Raw genomic sequence first — 17,729 nt, 5'->3', positions numbered from 1 at the left:
TAATACCCACCCCCAGGGCTGCTGTGAAGACCAAAGAAAGAAAGGCACCTAGCACAGCCCTGGGCATACGGCAGACCCTCCCTGTGTTAGCCTCTTCTTCCCCCTGCCAGATCACAGCTTGTGACATATGATGACCAGGACTCTCACAGAGCCTGTGGAATCTTGGGCTGAGTCCATCAACTCTGTAAAGTCTGACTTCAGTCATGTATGCCTTACTGGAAGGTACCAGAAATGACATTATTGGGTGTCAGTGACCTCTTCCATGCAATGGGTCAAGAGAGAGGCATTTTTCAAAGCAGAAATAGAGACACAGATGTAGAGAACAGATGTATGGATACCAGATGGGGAAGTGGGGGTGGGATGGATTGGGAGATTGAGATCGACATATATACACTGCTATGTATAAAATAGATAACTAACGAGAACCTGCTATATAACACAGGGAACTGTACTCAGTGTTCTGTGGTGACCTAAATGGGAAGGAAATCCAAAAAAGAGGGGATATATGTATATGTATAGCTGATTCACTGTGCTGTACAGCAGAAACTAACACAACATTGTAAGGCAACTATACTCCAATAAAAATTAATTAAAAAATAAAAAAAGAGAGAGAGGCATTTTTATTTCATTTGCTTCTTATGTAGGGGACTCAGATGTCCCTGCATGCTATTAAGGCTGGATGAGGGATTACCAAAGGAGCACGTGCAAACTAAATTGTTAGTAAGTGAAAATGAAAACATTATGGCTTATCACAGGGATCACATCTCTGTTGCTAAACACACAGCCTCATCTTCCACAGCTACCCATCCATGCTTCCCAGATTCAGAGGTGCAAACAAAGTCCCCTCTTTATCTGTGGTATGCAAAGGCCACTGGTGCCTAAAGAATATCATTGCCAGTGTTTTCCAATAAGGCTTTGGATGTGAAGATCATCCCAGACAGCTTCACTCTCTCAACAGGGACCCCTCTTCTGTGTGAACCATCTCCCATACCTTCTCGGGAGGGTGTCTCCCCCCCTCCACTGTGGCCAGCTCAAGATCAGTTCCTGCCAGGAGCCTTGCCTGACCTCCCAGGGCCAGCACACCCTCCTCTGGGCTCCCAGCACCCGCTGAGCTTGATTCCCTCATGGCAATTGGCACGCTGGATCGTGATTCCCCGATTTTGTGTTCCTCTCTTCCTCTAGTTTCTGAGCTCCTTGAGGACAAGGATTATATTTTATTTGTCATCTTATCCAATCCCTGGGCCATGCTACTGGTCTGCAGCCTGTTAGGAGCTGGGCCGCACAGCAGGAGGTGAGTGGCGGGCGAGCGAAGCTCCATCAGCCGCTCCCCATCGCTCCCCATCACTTGCATTACCGCCTGAAACATCACCCCCTCCATCTGGGGAAAAATTGTCTTCCGTGAAACCTGTCCCTCGTGCCCAAAAGTTTGGGGACCGCTGCTCTAGAGCAGTGCAATGGAGTCACCAGAGTCTGAGTTGGCAGGTGTGGGGTGGGGCTGAGATGCTGTGTTTCTACCGAGTTCCCAGGTGATGCTGAGGCTGCTGGCCTGGGGAGCCCGCTCCGGGTAGCAAAGTCTCAATGCGCAACAGTGCCCAGGCTAAAGCAGAATCTCATTCAGTGTTTGTTAACAGCGTAAATGTTCTGGGATCAAGTAAGGTATCACATATACTTTGAGAACTGTAAAACATTTATGAACATATTAGGAACAGATGTGGCTGTGTGTATATACATATATATTTAAAAATAAATAGACATGCTACCATGCTTTTAGCTGCTAGAATAGCCAGCTGAAAAAGAAAAGCTACAGACTCGTTATCTACATGGATTAAAACAAAAAACAGAGAACAAAAACTGGCTGACATTTTTTTTTGTCTTTCATTAGCTGATTGAATTGGCTTTGTATTGTGGCCCTGGAGACTGGAATGTATTTGGACATAGTCTGTGTATTGTACGTATCGTATGTATGGAGAGGGGTATTTCATTTCTGTTCCATTTTAAAGACGCAGTCCTCTTTAAAATCGATGCGAAGTTACTCCACTTCAAGAAATAAGGGAAACAGAGATGAGCCCCGTAAAGTGACTGGAACATGTTCAGTTGTCATTTGAATCCCCTGCTCTTGCCCATCCACTCAGGTGAATTTAAAATCGGCAGATGGGTCCGGATTTGCAGCTGGGGTTACTGCCGTACAATTCACACAGCAGGAGAATCTGAACAGAAAAGATCATCAGTGGCTCCTTCCTTGGGCCCCTCCTCCCTCTGGTGTCTGAGGACTGGACATATTCAAGGTCTCTGAGGGTCCCAGCCCCGCCGTTGTTCTTCCAGTGGGAAGCTGGCATTTCTCTCCTGGCTGATGCTTTCGGCATGGGTTAGTACCTAGGTTGGTGGAGTTGAACAAATTGCCCCAGATGGTAAAATCCTATTGACAGAATTCAGCCCCACCGGAGGGGCTGTTCGAACACTAGCAGGCTTCAACACGCAGCGTCTCAGTTTGGCTTTGAGATGGTAAACTGTGGGGTCAGCTTCCTTGGATTCACATTCTGGCTCTGCCACTGGCTTTGGATGAGTTATTTAAATGTTCTCTTCCTCAGTTTCCTCATCTGTAAATGAGGGCAGCCCGTAACTCACTACCTGATAGGATAGCTATGAAGAATGATTGAAATAATCGATACAAACCATTCGGCACAGTGCCTGGCATAGTAAACTCAGTCCGTGCTCACTATTTTTATTACTATTTGGATTCCAGCTGCTTAGGTGTGCAGCTCAGATGTGTATAGCTGCTGCCTGCCAGGAGCTGAATTAATCAGGATGCTTTCAGCAGGGAGCAGAACACTTGACCCACAGTGGCTTACGCAGTAAAGACATTTATTATCTCACATAATGAGAAGTTTAACCTAGGGCAGGCTCCAGGGTTGGTTGATTCAATGTCCCAGTGTTGTTATCAAGGACACACTGTCTCTGTCGCTCCTCTCTACCAACCCCGGTGAGCGGGTGGCTGGATCTTTGGGCTGGTTCCCCAGGTGGGTACAGGAGGGTGGCAGCAGCCTTCAGGACAACATATGTTCTTCCTTGTTCACAGCCAGCTACAGAGTTTGAGAGACCTCTCCCTACACCACAGGATGTTCACACTTCCCTTCAGTCTGATTAGGTCTTGTTGTCCTGAACCAATAAAACTGCCAAGGGGCTGACACATTACTTAGCTCAGATGAGGCACGCCAGAGTTACCCAGATAGAAGAATCACCTGCAGAGCTCATGAAATTCAGATTCCCAGGCCCAGTGAGTCTCATTCACTAGGGATGAGGCCCAGGCATATGCATTTCAATGAGCACTCTAAAGGATTTCCATGTAAAGAGAAATGTTGAGCTTGGACTCATCAGGATCCATCTCTGGAGCTGAGCATGAGGTGGATCTGGAAGCACAAAGCAGTGTGGGTAGATTCCAGAACAAATCATGTTCTGCAAGGAAGGAAGAAGGCAGGAATGGCAAAAAGAGCACCCCCTGTAGGATGTGGGAAAGATCAAGGATCTAGGGCCCAGATACTGGAGTCCACTGGCCAGTGGAGTAATTTGGCAATGCCAAAGGCCTTTCACTCATTCATTTCTTCAGTATCTCTTATTGGACACTTCCTAAGGCTTGATGTTGTGCTAACCAGTGTACTTACTGCAGTGAATAAGCTCCAGCTGCGCACCGTCTGGTGGGGCACGTAGACATGTGAAAATAAAAGGGGAGGGCCAGCCCTGGTGTTTCCCAGATGCATGGGCTAAAGGAAGAAGTTACCTGCACACATTCTTTTCTCTGACAAAGGGGCCTCCAGAACAGAAAGAGTCGATGAGCTAGTGCGCCCTCCAACTGTTCTGTCTTTTCTTTTCCAAAGATGGACCACCTCAGAGACACCAAGAGGGCGGAGTTCTTATGTCAGGGAGACAAAAGCAGAAAGGCGAAGAGTTGTGTCCTTGACCCTGTCCTTGACCCTGGGGAGAGGACTCAGCTCCCGACAGTGGTGGGGAGATGCGAGCTGATGGGAGTGGAAGTGCTTTGCAGACTGTGGGTTCCTCTGCACGCCTGACGGATGGTTATTATTGATACAGAGCATCCTCTTGTCTTGCGCCATTTGATAGCCTGACTCATATGTGGGAGCTGAGAAATATAGAGAAGAGAGCCCAAATGTGTATTAAAGACATTTTTCATCCACCTCGGGTCTGAAAGTGTCCTCCGCAAGAGAGACAGCCAGCACCACTGATTTAGTAATGAGAGTAACAATAATTATGACATTTATGGCTCCTGAATGCTTTATATCTTCAAAGTGCTCTTACATGAATTATCTCATTTGATGTCTGGAAGTGGGTGATGTCTGATGGTCTGAAGCTCAGAATCCTTCTGCATGGACTGTCTGACACCTCCTTGTGACACATTTGCACCCTGCTGCTGGGGGCGCCTAGGTGCTTCCCTCTCTCCCCCTACCCCACGCACAGCTGCCCATCTCCTCTTTGTGGCTGCTGTTTTGTTTGAAAATAACTTCTTCAAGCTCTCACCTCAGACAATGTTTCTGACACTGTCTCCTCAACTGATTTCCCTTGACAATTTCAATACCGGGTCAAATTCATCCCGGGCTAGAAAGATATGAACTAGGGGTATATTTAATGTGAAAAGAGACTCTGAGCATAAGACGCCAGCTTTTGCTAAAAATCAGTTTAGCAAATGATGTTTGACAAGAGGGAAAGGGAGAAACACCGCCTTGCGTCCTTTAAACATTCTCCTTTCCTAGAAGGCGCTCGGAGCTGTTTTCTTTAAAGCTTCAAATCTCCTGGGAGACAACTGCTCCGTCGGGGTCCCCCTCCCTGTGTGATTCTGTACAGGATGTTTTGCTTCCTGTTTCCAACCCATCTGTCTTCGTTTCACTACAGAAACCAGGGCACCAACTCTGGAGGCTTCTGGCATGAGACTTCCCTCCACACCCGTTGGTACCTGTGAAATGCCAAATGGACCTGCTCGGCAGGTGACGGAGCAGGTCTAGATGCTGCTGTCTCAGAAAGGGTCAGGACAGCAATCAGCAATAAGCTGTGCAGACTGCTTCTAGACCAGAACCTTCCTACAGGGCATGAGGAAAGCCGAGCCCAGCTGTCTTCTGCCTCAAGGCTTCTTCTGGTTATGAGGCTGCCTAGTGAATAGGGGAGACACCGTGGCTATGTGCCCACCTGTTTATTACCCACAATGAATCTGCTGTGCCCCAAATTTCTAGGTGAGTCTCACTGGACTGGCACTTGTACACAACTTGCGCCTTCCTTGGTTCCCTCTAGTTCCTCCCTAGTGCTCTTCCTGAGACGTCCCACGGTGCTGCTGACCCCAGGTTCACGGGATCCACACCCTAGTTTCCTATGTCTGTAACAGGCTGGGTGGGGGAATCATGTTCCAAACACTCTCATTTGGAGCCTGCCCTGTCTTTCGTTGGTGGTGACTATACCATGTCCCATTGTGAAAAGAATGCCAGATATTTACATCTTGTTAGCTCTTGAAGAAGAAGCCAACTGATGTTAAGAGTGTGTTTGTGTGTGTACCTCCCTTTTTTCTTTTTTTCTTCTTTCTTTTGGCCGCACTGTGCGGCGTGTGGGATCTTAGTTCCCTGACCAGGAATCGAACCCGAGCCCCCTGCAGTGAAAGTGCAGACTCTTAACCACTGGACCACCAGGGAAGTCCCGTGTGTTTAATTTCTGATCTGCATTTTAGTGTAACCCTATATCCTATTCATGTTTCTCAAATATGAAATGACCTTGAACGTACTGATAACTTTTATTGTCTATTTTATTCCTCCTTACTAGTAATGGTAACTAAGTCATAGTGTGTGAGTTTCAGTGAGATACCACATATAAATCACTTAGCGCAGAGCCTGGAACATACCAAATGCTGCTGTCAGAGGAATGATATCCATGGTGTCAAATTTATCAGAGCCGTCAGGGATATTAACATTCTCATAGAACATTTTGGTCTTTTTAGAACAATGTAAAGGGATTTTCTAGGCACATGTTTCCAACTGCTGACTGGAAGATTTCATTGGTTTATTTCTAGCTTAACATGTCCAAAATTACATTTATATTATTCTCTCTAAAACCTGATGTCCCCCAGCTTAGAATTCTTCAGAGTCTTCCAATCCCAAACATCAGAGTTTGTAAACTGGTGGTCTGAGGGCTGCATCTGGCTCACAGAAGTGGCCCAAATAGTGTTTTAAAAAGTGGAATAATGTCATCCTTTAAAAATCAATAGATTTTTACTTTTAAAAATCCATGTTTGGGCGTTCTCTTGGAAAAAGAGCAAGTCTGGCCACCTCAGGTCCCTCTGGCAGCCATTGGCTGGAACTGATTACACCTCCGGATGGGGGTGTGCTTTCCAACTCACCACAGTGCTTCCCAGTTTGTACCGTCTCCATTAAAGAGGTTTCAGTCATTTAAAAAGCAAAAGGATGCTTTATTAACGTAAGAAAAAATCTATTTCAAACATAGAACCAACTTTATATATAATAGTAAGAGACTAATTCTGTGATAATCAGGAATAAGGAGGCCTGCTGTTATTATATATTTAATAAATTTCTAGGAATTCTAGCCAAAACAATAAGTTGGAATAAATAAGAGATATACATATTGGAAAGTAAGAGGTAAAATTATTACTATTATTTTCGTCTACCTAGGAAACTCAGTATAAGCAACTAGAAAACTATCAAAACTTAGTGAGGTCGGGACTTCCCTGGTGGTCCAATAGTTAAGACTCCGAGTTTCCACTGCAGGGGGCGCGGGTTCGATTCCTGGTCAGGAACTAATTGGAAAAAAAAAAAAAAAAGATGTCAGTTCTCTTGGGCTGGGCTTGGCGGGGAGTAGGCTGGGGCCGGGCTGGCACTGAGGCCAGAGATGCTGTAGGGCCACGATGGTTCTTGGCAGCCTGGAGCACTGCATTGAAAACACCGAGGTAAAGTGAATTCTGAGGATGGAAGAGTTTGATGACACAGACCATTGAATTTCTTTGTTTGGAGTACACGTTATGAACCCTCTCTGGATCATGTCTACAAGCTCTGTACGCAAACGATCTGATGGTGAAGAGAAGACGTTAACAGGGGATGTGAAAACCAGCCCTCCATGCACTGCTCCAAAGAAACAGCTGCCTTCTATTCCCCAAAATGCTTCGCCCATAACTAAGCTTTCATCTCCTGCCCAGCAACTGAGTCAACACATGGCACACTTACTTCTTAGACCTTTCTACCTGGAATACTCCCTTCTTGCAGAATTTACCTTGCTTGTGAAGCAGAAGCTACCAGGTGTCTATGAGCAGCCATCTTACTGATCTGCATTACTGTGGTTCGGAGTAATATTCATACAGCATGGACTTTATCAAGATGGTGTCTTTAAGTTTACAGTTTACATCCCCGATAAGTACCCAGGTGGTGACTGTCCACGTTTGGTGTTTGATATTCCCGTCCTTCACTTGCTAGTTGATTCCACCTCAGCTGAACTGGATGTGAAGAAAGCATTTGCAAAATGGAGGCGGATCCATAATAATATTTGGCAAGTATTGATGTAAGCAAGGAGAGTTTTCTACAAGATTGATACAGCAAGCCCCCTAAATCCAGAGGCTGCAGTACTGTACGAAAAAGATATTCCGTTGACAGTGTTAAGGTGTGCACTGCTCCTTTGTTTGACCAACCTAAAGTAGACGACCCCTATACAATTAGCTTTTCTCCGTGGAATCCTTCTGTACCCGATGAAGCCAGAGAGAAGATGCTGACTCAGAAAAAGCCTGAAGAACAGCAATAAAAGTTTTCACGTTGCTGGCCTGTCATGGGTAAAGCCTGGCTCAGTAAAACATTTCAGTAAAGAAGAGAACACAGTAGCAACTTAAGAACTGGTGAATCTGGTGCACCGTGCACTTTCCTGCTGGACTCGAGCTAGTAAAGCTGACCAATGGCAAAGGACTGCCTGCAGAGTAAAACGGTGTGCGCAGTGACCGATGTCAGTGTTGTCCGTGTATGCTTAGGTTCTGACAGCAAGTTCTGAAAACCTCTTTTTATGTAATGCATTACCTCTGTCAAAAGTGTCTTTAGGCGGGTTATCTAGTTTAGTACTCCAAATTATTGGGGCTTAGGTATTTTTTGGAATATAATGCTAAAGGGAAGTTGCATTCATTTAAACTGATGAAGGAGGCAGAGTTCAGTGCTACGTAATGATTTTTAAATCAGTGGTTTCAGTTATACATATGTTAGGATATGGAAAGGAGAGGTATACAGAGAGCAGTTTCCATAATTTATTAGCTCTTTTAAGTGGAAGAACGTTTGAACCTCACTGTTCAGCCTACTGTGTTACTGATATACAAACTGCTGTCACTGACATACATATTAGGTGAGTGAGAGGAAACCAGGACACTTGTTTGTAGTTGCTTTTTTTTTTTTTTTCCCAATATGGTTGTATTTTCTCCTGAAGAAGTTTTCAAACTTCTGGATGTTTGGAAAATTAAGGCTTGTTATATGTATTTAAAAAATACTAAATTCCCAGGTGGGAATGTAAATTGATACAGCCACTATGGAGAACAGTATGGAGGTTCGTTAAAAACTAAAAATAGAACTACCGTACGACCCAGCAATCCCACTACTGGGCATATACCCTGAGAAAACCATAATTCAAAAAGAGTCATGTACCACAGAGTTCGTTGCAGCTCTACTTACAATAGCCAGGACATGGAAGCAACCTAAGTGTCTATCAACAGATGAATGGATAAAGAAGACGTGGCACATATATACAATGGAATATTACTCAGCCATAAAAAGAAATGAAATTGAGTTATTTATAGTGAGGTGGATGAACCTAGAGTCTGTCATACAGAGTGAAGCAAGTCAGAAAGAGAAAAACAAATACCGTATGCTAATGCATATATATTGAATCTAAAAAAAAAAAAAAGGTTCTGAAAAACCTAGGGGCAGGACAGGAATAAAGATGCAGACGTAGAGAATGGACTTGAGGACATGGGGAGGGGGAAAGGTAAGCTGGGACGAAGTGAGAGAGTGGCATTGACACATACACACTACCAAACGTAAAATAGCTAGCTAGTGGGAAGCAGCCGCATAGCACAGGGAGACCAGTTCGGTATATATATATAGTGTGTGTGTTTGGGTGTGTGGTGTCTTTGCTCTGCCAGGTTATAGGTTTCTAAGTGCCTAGGAAAGCCTTGTTTCCAAACAGGTGAGCCATGGCAACAGCCAGAGCTACGAGCACAGCCTTGAGGTCTGCCCCCTGATCAGAATGACCACACAGTTTTCAGTTCTCCGCAGCTGCCTGGGTTTCAGCTCAGCTGAACAAGGCCCAGGCTCTTAGGGGAACCTCTGTGAAGTGAGGGCCCCTCTGAGCCAGCAACTTTGTTTCAGACAGTGGAGTGAAACAGATTTCACTGTCTTTGTTTCAGACAATGGGGGAAGCTTTGACGCTTCCCCCAAAGAGATAGGTACTCCTTTTGAATGTAAAACCAAGATGTTTCAGGGGCCACGCTGGCTGCTTTCTGGAATGATTCCATTTGCACTGGACAAGCAAAGCTTGTTGGTCCCTTCTCCCCTTGTTAGTCATTGAGTCTGAGTTAACCCACCCCCTAAACAGACTATCACACATGATAAAGATAGCATTTGTAATTGGTAGGATAAAAATTGAAAAATTTTAATATACATGGTTCACTATTTTAGGAGAAAATTAAATTAGAATCATAATGTCCTATATGGAAATAAATGGATTAAAATTTTAAGATGAAATAAGTATTAGTTTCACCTTTTTACTGCTTTTTAAATCACCTTCAGGATATGCCATACAATTTGCTTTAGAAAACATTTCACTGATAGCAGGTTTTCTCACCCCTTTGACACAGTCTCTCATGGACCTAAGTGCTCAGTTGAGGGTTCCTGTCATTTGGCCCAGGTTAACTAGGTTGCCAGCCCCTAAATACCTCCATCAGGTCTATGCAGGGCCAGTGCATCAAGCTGGACATCCAATTGCAATTTGCTTCTCCTACCTGTGTGTTCGGGCTTTCTCTGGCACGTGATAACGTTTAAGATGTGCTATTGATTTAAAGATGACGTTAAATTTTATACTATGAGGACACCACAGAGTTTCAGTTTGTGTTCTTATTACACAAAAATGAATTTGTCTGTTGGTTCCCTCACCGTGCCAGTGTTTGCCAGGCCTACTGACTGTTCCTGCTGTATAACTACTCTTTCTTCCCTGCCTTCTTTTTTTCTCTTTTGGCTGTGCCGCACGGCATGTGGGATCTTAGTTCCCCGACCAGAGATGGAACCCGCACTGCCTGCATTGGGAGCGCGGAGTCTTAGCCACTGGACCGCCAGGGAAGTCGCTTTTTCCTGCCTTTAATGTCCATCTTCATTGTCTGCACATTCAGTGCTCATCAACTCTGCTGGTCCCTCAGCTCCATCCCCCACCATCACCTCTGCTTTGCCAACGTACCTCCGCCAGGATACCTCAACTACTGCCACCAGCCTCCTTTCTAACTAGTGTTCCTGCATCCAGCTTCTCTCCTGTAGTTCCTCCTCCATATCATCATGAGTGTAATTTTTATTGATCACAAACCTCACCATTTTACTTTCACGTTTAAAACATTTTGCTGATTCCTCAGGGGCTATAGAATAAAGTTGGAACTCTTTCTCATGACGTTCAAAGTTACCTTCCCTTCCTTTTTTGGACCTTTTCAGCACCTGCTTGGGAATTAATAAGATTTATGATAGGTTTGTGGGGCAGGGGATTGGCAAGGCAGAAGACTTTTTTTTTTTAACTAAGAGAAATGCTAAGGATTAGTACAGTATCATAATTATTTTGAAATGTATCAGTGCCAGGTAAAGATTTAGTTTTAACTGCTGCTTCATTTGAAGTAAATTCCATGTGTAACAATGATTTATTGAATGCCTGCTCAACAGCTGACACCTACCTAGATGTATTAACGAATCAACCATTCTCTGGAGTGTCCACAGCAGGTCAAGTAGACAGTAACAAATGTCTGAAAAGACATACGTACATGTCAATCCCAAACTCTGCTACATTTAAAGTAAATAACCAACAAGGAAAAAAAAGAATTGCATTGAATCCATTGAATCTATAGATCAATTTGGGGAGAATAATCACCTTGGCAATACTGAGTCTTTCTTTCCATAAACATGGACTATCTCTCCATTTATTTAGATTTTCGTTAGCAAAGTTTTAAAATTTTTTGTGTACAAGTCTTACATTTCTTTTGTTAAATTTATTCATAAGTATTTTTTCCTTGTGGATGCTATTTTGAATAGAATTATATTCTTAATTTCATTACTAAGTCGTTAGTTTCCCATATGTACAAATGTATTATCCCACCTTTTGCTTAATAAATACTTTTAAAATTAATAAAAAAAAGAAAAAGACAAGACATGTTGGTGTTGGTTACATGTGGACACCCATACGCTCAAGCTTATGTGTTCTGTTTTTTCATTTCATTATTGATTTTCTTTTTCTTTTCTTTACTTCTTTGTCTTTTCTTTTTTCTCTGGCTCAAGGGGCTAAATGCAACCACATACAAGGCCTTGAAGGGAAAATATATCATAGTTTGCTCTCAAATGCCTTGATTGAATACAGGTAGCAGGCAGCGGGAGCCAAGGATAAGTGAAAATAGCTTGGGCTTGAGTAATTTGGATCCCTTGTTTGCTGGCAGTCAATGCATTTTTCATAGCCTATACCTGATCTCCTTCTGTCATATTTTCTATGTGATCTTTAAAAACTCCTCTGTGCTGAGGTAACTTATTTTCTGATTAAAACTAAATGATGGTAAGTAAATGGACAGGGAGAGGTCGAGATGGATGGAATGATGGAAACGGGATTTATGAATCCTCTCATTTGTTCTCAGTCAGCAAGCCCTTTAGCTCGTGTCAACTGCTTTACAAACGCTTGTTGATTATTTATGCTTCTCAATATCTCTGGCTGAGAAATAGCCTTGTTTCCAGTGTGAAGATGAAGAAATATATGAAAAGTTGGCAAACATCGCTGGCCAGGCTGATGCAGAATTTGATGAATCTCCTTAGAGACTTTGGGGATCCTGAGTTCTATCTGTGAACTCCAGATTGGTGTCCCAGGTAATGGGGCATTAACAAGGTTTTTTTGCCTTGTTTTTTTTTTTTTTTTTTTTTTGGATGAGCACATTTTGAAGATTATCTTTACTGAATAGTTTTTGATGCCTGATTGTTAGCCAGGCACCGAATCAATTAATTAAAGCAATTGTTTGCTTACTAGATGTTTAGTACTGGTTGGCTACTATGACTAATACAAAAGCAGCATAATACAAGGGCTTTAGAATCGAATTCATGAAATCTAATTCGGAGCTGGCAACTTCATAACACAGGTGCCACGCTTCCCCACTCTCATTCCCCACATGAACTTCACTGATAAATCACAGTACTTTTCTAGATCAGTCAGGTCTTCTTAACCCAGCTCTGCAAGCAGACTCTATCCATCAAATAGATTTGCTACCCTGGATCTAATTATTAATGAATTCACTGGACAGAAAAACAGGAGTGTCCACTCTGTGCCCAGCGCTGAGCCAGGCCCTGGCGATGCAGTGGAGGATGAGACAGAGGTGGTTCCTGCCTTCAGGGAGCTGACCCTCCAGCCGGAAGCATCAGTAGTGAACAGGTGATCCCACAGTTACGTATTTAGTCGTGATCATGATAAAGACTGTGAAGAGCGGTAGAGAGGGCCAAACAGTCTAGTCTGCTCATGCGTTGAAATGGGCATAATAACCATTCCTACCTTGAAGGTGGATATTCAGTGGAGCAAATGAGGCAATGCATGTACAGTCAATAGCGCATGCAATACCCGGGGCACACCAAGCACAGTGCACTATATTTTATATTTTTAATCAGTGACATGTAATTATGTGTATGGCAAGCTCTTCCTGTTCCCTGAAAGCAACGCAATGATAGAAGTTTAAAATTTGTTGCAATAAGCATACTAATTATTATGACAAATATGTGTGCATGTGACATCTCTGTTTCCTACCCCGTCCTCCCAGTAGCCTACAAATTCTCTGAGAACAGGGGTCCTTTTTCCATTTGAAATCCTGAGTGTCTAACAGAGACGCGCTCTTGGAGCTGGACAGATAATTTTGAGTGAAAGAGACCTGACTTTCTCTCTGCATTAGATTAAGCATTTCTCCTCCACTGAATTTGCAAAATGTATGCATATAGTGTATCCCTAAAACTGCATCGTAATTTTACTTTGAAAGAATGAGAAGGATATGACTTAATGGAAATCTACCTGATAGGTTTGAGCAATGTTAACACAACAGTGGTTGGAACCTTGTAGAACTGATATGATCCTGATTCTTTTTCTTTGATCTAGTCAGCCTTGTACATAAAATAAGGGGAGGTGGATGGGATAATAGTGACAATCAGCCAATGACTATTTCCCAGGGAGACAGCTTTGGCAGGATAATGGATATTTCCAACCATTGTTGTGGCAGGGATGTCTGTCTGCCTAGCTAAGAACCTACATTTCTTAGTCTCCATATGACATAGTTCCAAGCCAATGGGATGTAAAAAAGAAGCCATTGGGTGGGACTTCTGGGAAAACTTTTTTAATGGGGACCAAACACAGGTGACATCTTGTTGCTTGTCTCCTGTGTTTATATTGGATGTGATAGCTGGAGCTGCAGCCACCTTCTGGTGACCATGAATCAAAGTCCAAGAGACTCAGAGAGGCTTCATCCCTGCCCTCCTTGAACTGCTAGCAACTGTGGTCTAGTTGTTGCCTGAGAAAAATAAACCCTTATTTGGTCAATTCACTGTTAGTAGGTTTCTGTTACATGTAGCTAAACTCAAACCCAAAATGATGCCTATTAAAAATTGCAGGCATACGGGCTTCCCTGGTGGCGCACTGGTTGGGAATCTGCCTGCTAATGCAGGGGACACGGGTTTGAGCCCTGGTCTGGGAAGATCCCACATGCCGCGGAGCGACTAGGCCCGTGAGCCACAACTACTGAGCCTGCGCGTCTGGAGCCTGTGCTCCGCAACAAGAGAGGCCGTGATAAGTGAGAGGCCCGCGCACCGCGATGAAGAGCTGCCCCCGCTTGCCACAACTAGAGAAAGCCCTCGCACAGAAACGAAGACCCAACACAGCCAAAAAAAATAAAATAAATTAATTAATTAATTTTAAAAAAAATTGCAGGCATACGTCGTTTTATTGCGCTTTGCTTTAATTGCAATTCAGATATTTCACTTTTTGCAAATTGAAGGTTTGTGGCAACCCTGCGTTAGGCAAATATATTGGCAATATTTCTTCAACAGCATTTGCTCAGTTCATGTCCCTGTGTTACATTTTGGTAATTATTGCAATATTTCAAACCTTTTCATTATTATTATATTTGCTATGGTGATCTGTGATCAATGACCTTTGATCTTACTATTGTAGTTGTTTGGGGGCACCACAAATCATGCCCATATAAGACTGTGAACTTATATTTACTTATATTTAAATTTACTAGTAACCACATTTAAAAAGTAAAGATAAATAGTTGCAATTAGTTTGAATATTTTATTTTACTTAAGTCAATATGCCCCAAATATAATCATTTTAAATGTAATCAATATGTAATGTATTAATGAGATATTTTCCGTTCTTTGGTTCTCTAAGTCTTCAAATCTAATGTGTATTTTCCATTTAGAGCAAATCTCAATTCAGATGAGCCATGTTTTATGTGCTTAGCAGCTGCATGTGGCTCGCAGCTCCCCTATAGGACAGTGAGTTCATATAGTAACTACTCAGAGTTCATGGAGGAATTTAAAAAATAATCATTTGGGAGGAAGCTAATATGATAATGAGAAAAATCTTAATCTCATTGTGGTTTTGATTTGCATTTCCCTAATAATTTGTGATTCTGAGCATCTTTTCCTGTGCCTGCTGGCCATCTGTATGTCTTCTTTGGAAAAATGTCTATTCAGATCCTCTGCCCTTCTTTAAAATTGGGTTGTTTGGTTTTATGTTGTTGAGTTGTATGAGTTCTTTTATATTTTGGGTATTAACCTTTTATTGGATATATGGTTTGCAAATACCTTCTCCCATTCAGTAGGTTGCCTTTTCATTTGATGATGGTTTCCTTAGCTGTGGAGCAGCTTTTTAACTTGATGTATCCCAATTTGTTTATCTTTGCTTTTGTTTCCCTTGCCTTTGGAGTCAGATCCACAAATATATCGCTAAGACCAATGTCAACGAGGTTGCCACCTATGGTTTCTTCCAGGAATTTTATGGTTTCATGTCTTACATTCAAGTCTTTAATCCACTTGAGTTAATTTTTGTGTATGGTGTAGGAGAGTGGTTTAGTTTCATTTTTTTTGCAGTTTTGGTGGTTGTCCTGTTTCCCAGAACCATTTACTGAAAAGACTATACTTTCTCCATTGTATGTTCTTTGCTTCCTTGTCATAAATTAATTGTCCATATATATGTGTGAGTTTATTTCTAGGCTCTCATTCTGTTCCATTGGTCTATGTGTTTGTTTTCATGCCAGTACCATACTATTTTGATTATTATAGCTTTGTAGTATGGTTTGAAGTCAGGAAAAATGATACCTCCAGTTTGTTCTTTTTCCTCAAAACTTGTTCTGGCTATTCGAAATTTTTTGTGGTTCCATACGAATTTTAGAATTATTTGTTATAGTTCTGTGAAATATGCCATTGAATTTTGATAAGGATTGCTTTGAATTTGGGTATAGACATTTTAACAAGACTAATTCTTCCAATGCATGAGCATGGAATATCTTTCCATTTATTTGTGTCTTCTTCCATTTTTATCATTAGTGTCTCACAGTTTTCAGTGTACAGATCTTTCACCTCCTTGATTAAATTTATTCCTAGATATTTTATTCCCTGTTGAAATTGTAAATGGGATTGTTTTCTTAATTTCTCTTTCTGATAGTTCACTACTAGTGTATAGAAATGCAACAGATTTCTGTATATTGACTTTGTATCCTGCAACTTTACTGCATTCATCTATTAGTTCTAATGTTTTTTTTGTTTGTTTGTATTTTTTGGTGGAGTCTTTAGGGTTTTCTATGTCTAGTGTCATGTCATCTGCAAATAGTGATGGTTTTACTTATTCCTCTCTGATTTGAATGCATTTTCTTGCCTAATTCCTGTGGTTGGACTTTCAATATTTTGTTGAATACAAGTGGTGAGAGTAGGCATCCTTGTCTTGTTCTTGATCTTACAGGAAAAGCTTTCAGCTTTTCACTATTGAGTATGATGTCAGCTATGGGTTTGTCATATATGGCCTTTATTATATCGAGGTACATTTCCTCTACACCCACTTTGTTGAGAGTTTTTTTTTTTTAACATAAATAGATGTTGAATTTTGTCAAATGCTTTTTTGGCATTTATCGAGATGAGATATCTCACAATGAGATATCACTTCACACCTCTTAGAATGGCTGTTATTGAAAAGACAAGAAATAACATAGGTTGGAGAGGATGTGGAGAAAAGGGAACCCTGTTACACTGTTGGGTACACTGTTGGTGGGACTATATATTGGTCCCATAGCAGCTACTATGGAAAACAGTATGGAGATTCCTCAAAAAATTAAGAATAGAAGTACAATATGACCCAGCTATTCCACTTATGGGTATTTATTCAAAGAACACAAAAATACTAATTTGAAAAGATGTATGCACTTGTACGTTCTTTGTAGCATTGTTTACAAAAGCCAAGATATGGAAACAACCTTAGGGCCCATTGACAGTTGAATGGACAAAGAAGATGTGGTACATATACACAATGGAATACTACTCAGCCATAGAAAAGAATGAAATTCTGCCATTTGTGACAACACCGATAGGCCTTGAGGGTATTACACTAAGTGAAATAAGTCAGATAGAGAAAGACAAATGCCATATGATTGCACGCATATGTAGAATCTAAAACTACAAAACAAGTGAACAAACAAAATAAAACAAAAACAGATTCAGATACAGAGATCAGATTAGTGATTACCAGAGGGAAAGAGTGTTGGAGGGTGGGCAAAATGGGTGAAAGGGCTCAACTATACGGTGATGAGTGGTAACTAGACTTGTGGTAGTGATCACTTTATAGTGTATACAGATGTTGAATTGTGATGCTGTATATCCAAAACTTACATAATTTTAAAAAATAGTTCAGCAAACACACACACACACACACAGCCTCATTTGAAAAAAAAGTCTTAATGACCTTGTTCTATATACAAGCTAACTTCCATCTCTTAAACTAGGATGTTAGATTCAGTTATACTGACTTTCTATTAACAATGAAATGAAAAAGTTTCCTCAATAATTCCATATACATATTCTAAATTGAAACATGCTTTTAAAATAACTTATCTCCCTAAAGACTCCATAGGAACAATGAGGTTGTCCTGTACACTATTCTGATTTTCTTCTGCTTCTACTACCACTACCATGACCACTGTCTTTATCACGACCCACCGTAACTAAATTCATTATATTCCCAAACCTGTTCCTCCCGCAGACTGCCCCACTTTATTGAATGGTTCCACTCCATCTGCTTAAATGACGAATCTGTAATCTTGATTCTGTCTTCTTCATCCCTCCCATCAATCCTGCAGCAAGACCTGGCCTTGCTCTCAGATCCCACTTCTCTTCATCTCCTTGGTTACCACCCTAGTCCCAGGCCCTGGAACCCTGCCCCGGACTACT

General features: G+C 41.9%; 1 protein-coding gene and 1 pseudogene across 3 annotated transcripts in view; both read left to right on the top strand.

Annotated features, from left to right (window-relative positions):
• Positions 1-17,729, top strand: part of MTHFS (methenyltetrahydrofolate synthetase) — a 301,335-nt gene that overhangs the window by 239,182 nt on the left and 44,424 nt on the right. Inside the window, exon 5 of one of the 3 annotated variants that reach the window (XM_057544182.1) lies at positions 10,289-10,370. The exons of the other annotated variants lie outside the window; for them this stretch is intronic. Within the exon in view, the coding sequence (XP_057400165.1) occupies positions 10,289-10,343 (55 nt within the window). The 3' untranslated portion in view covers positions 10,344-10,370. Of the gene's footprint in view, positions 1-10,288; positions 10,371-17,729 lie in introns of those variants that run through there. 3 annotated transcript variants of the gene reach the window in all.
• On the top strand, positions 6,979-7,879 carry LOC103021043 (AKT-interacting protein-like; annotated as a pseudogene).

This window comes from Balaenoptera acutorostrata, chromosome 3 (assembly GCF_949987535.1).
Source record: "Balaenoptera acutorostrata chromosome 3, mBalAcu1.1, whole genome shotgun sequence".
In the NCBI taxonomy this organism is placed as follows: domain Eukaryota; kingdom Metazoa; phylum Chordata; class Mammalia; order Artiodactyla; family Balaenopteridae; genus Balaenoptera; species Balaenoptera acutorostrata.
This window is presented reverse-complemented; position numbering and strand designations above follow the sequence as displayed.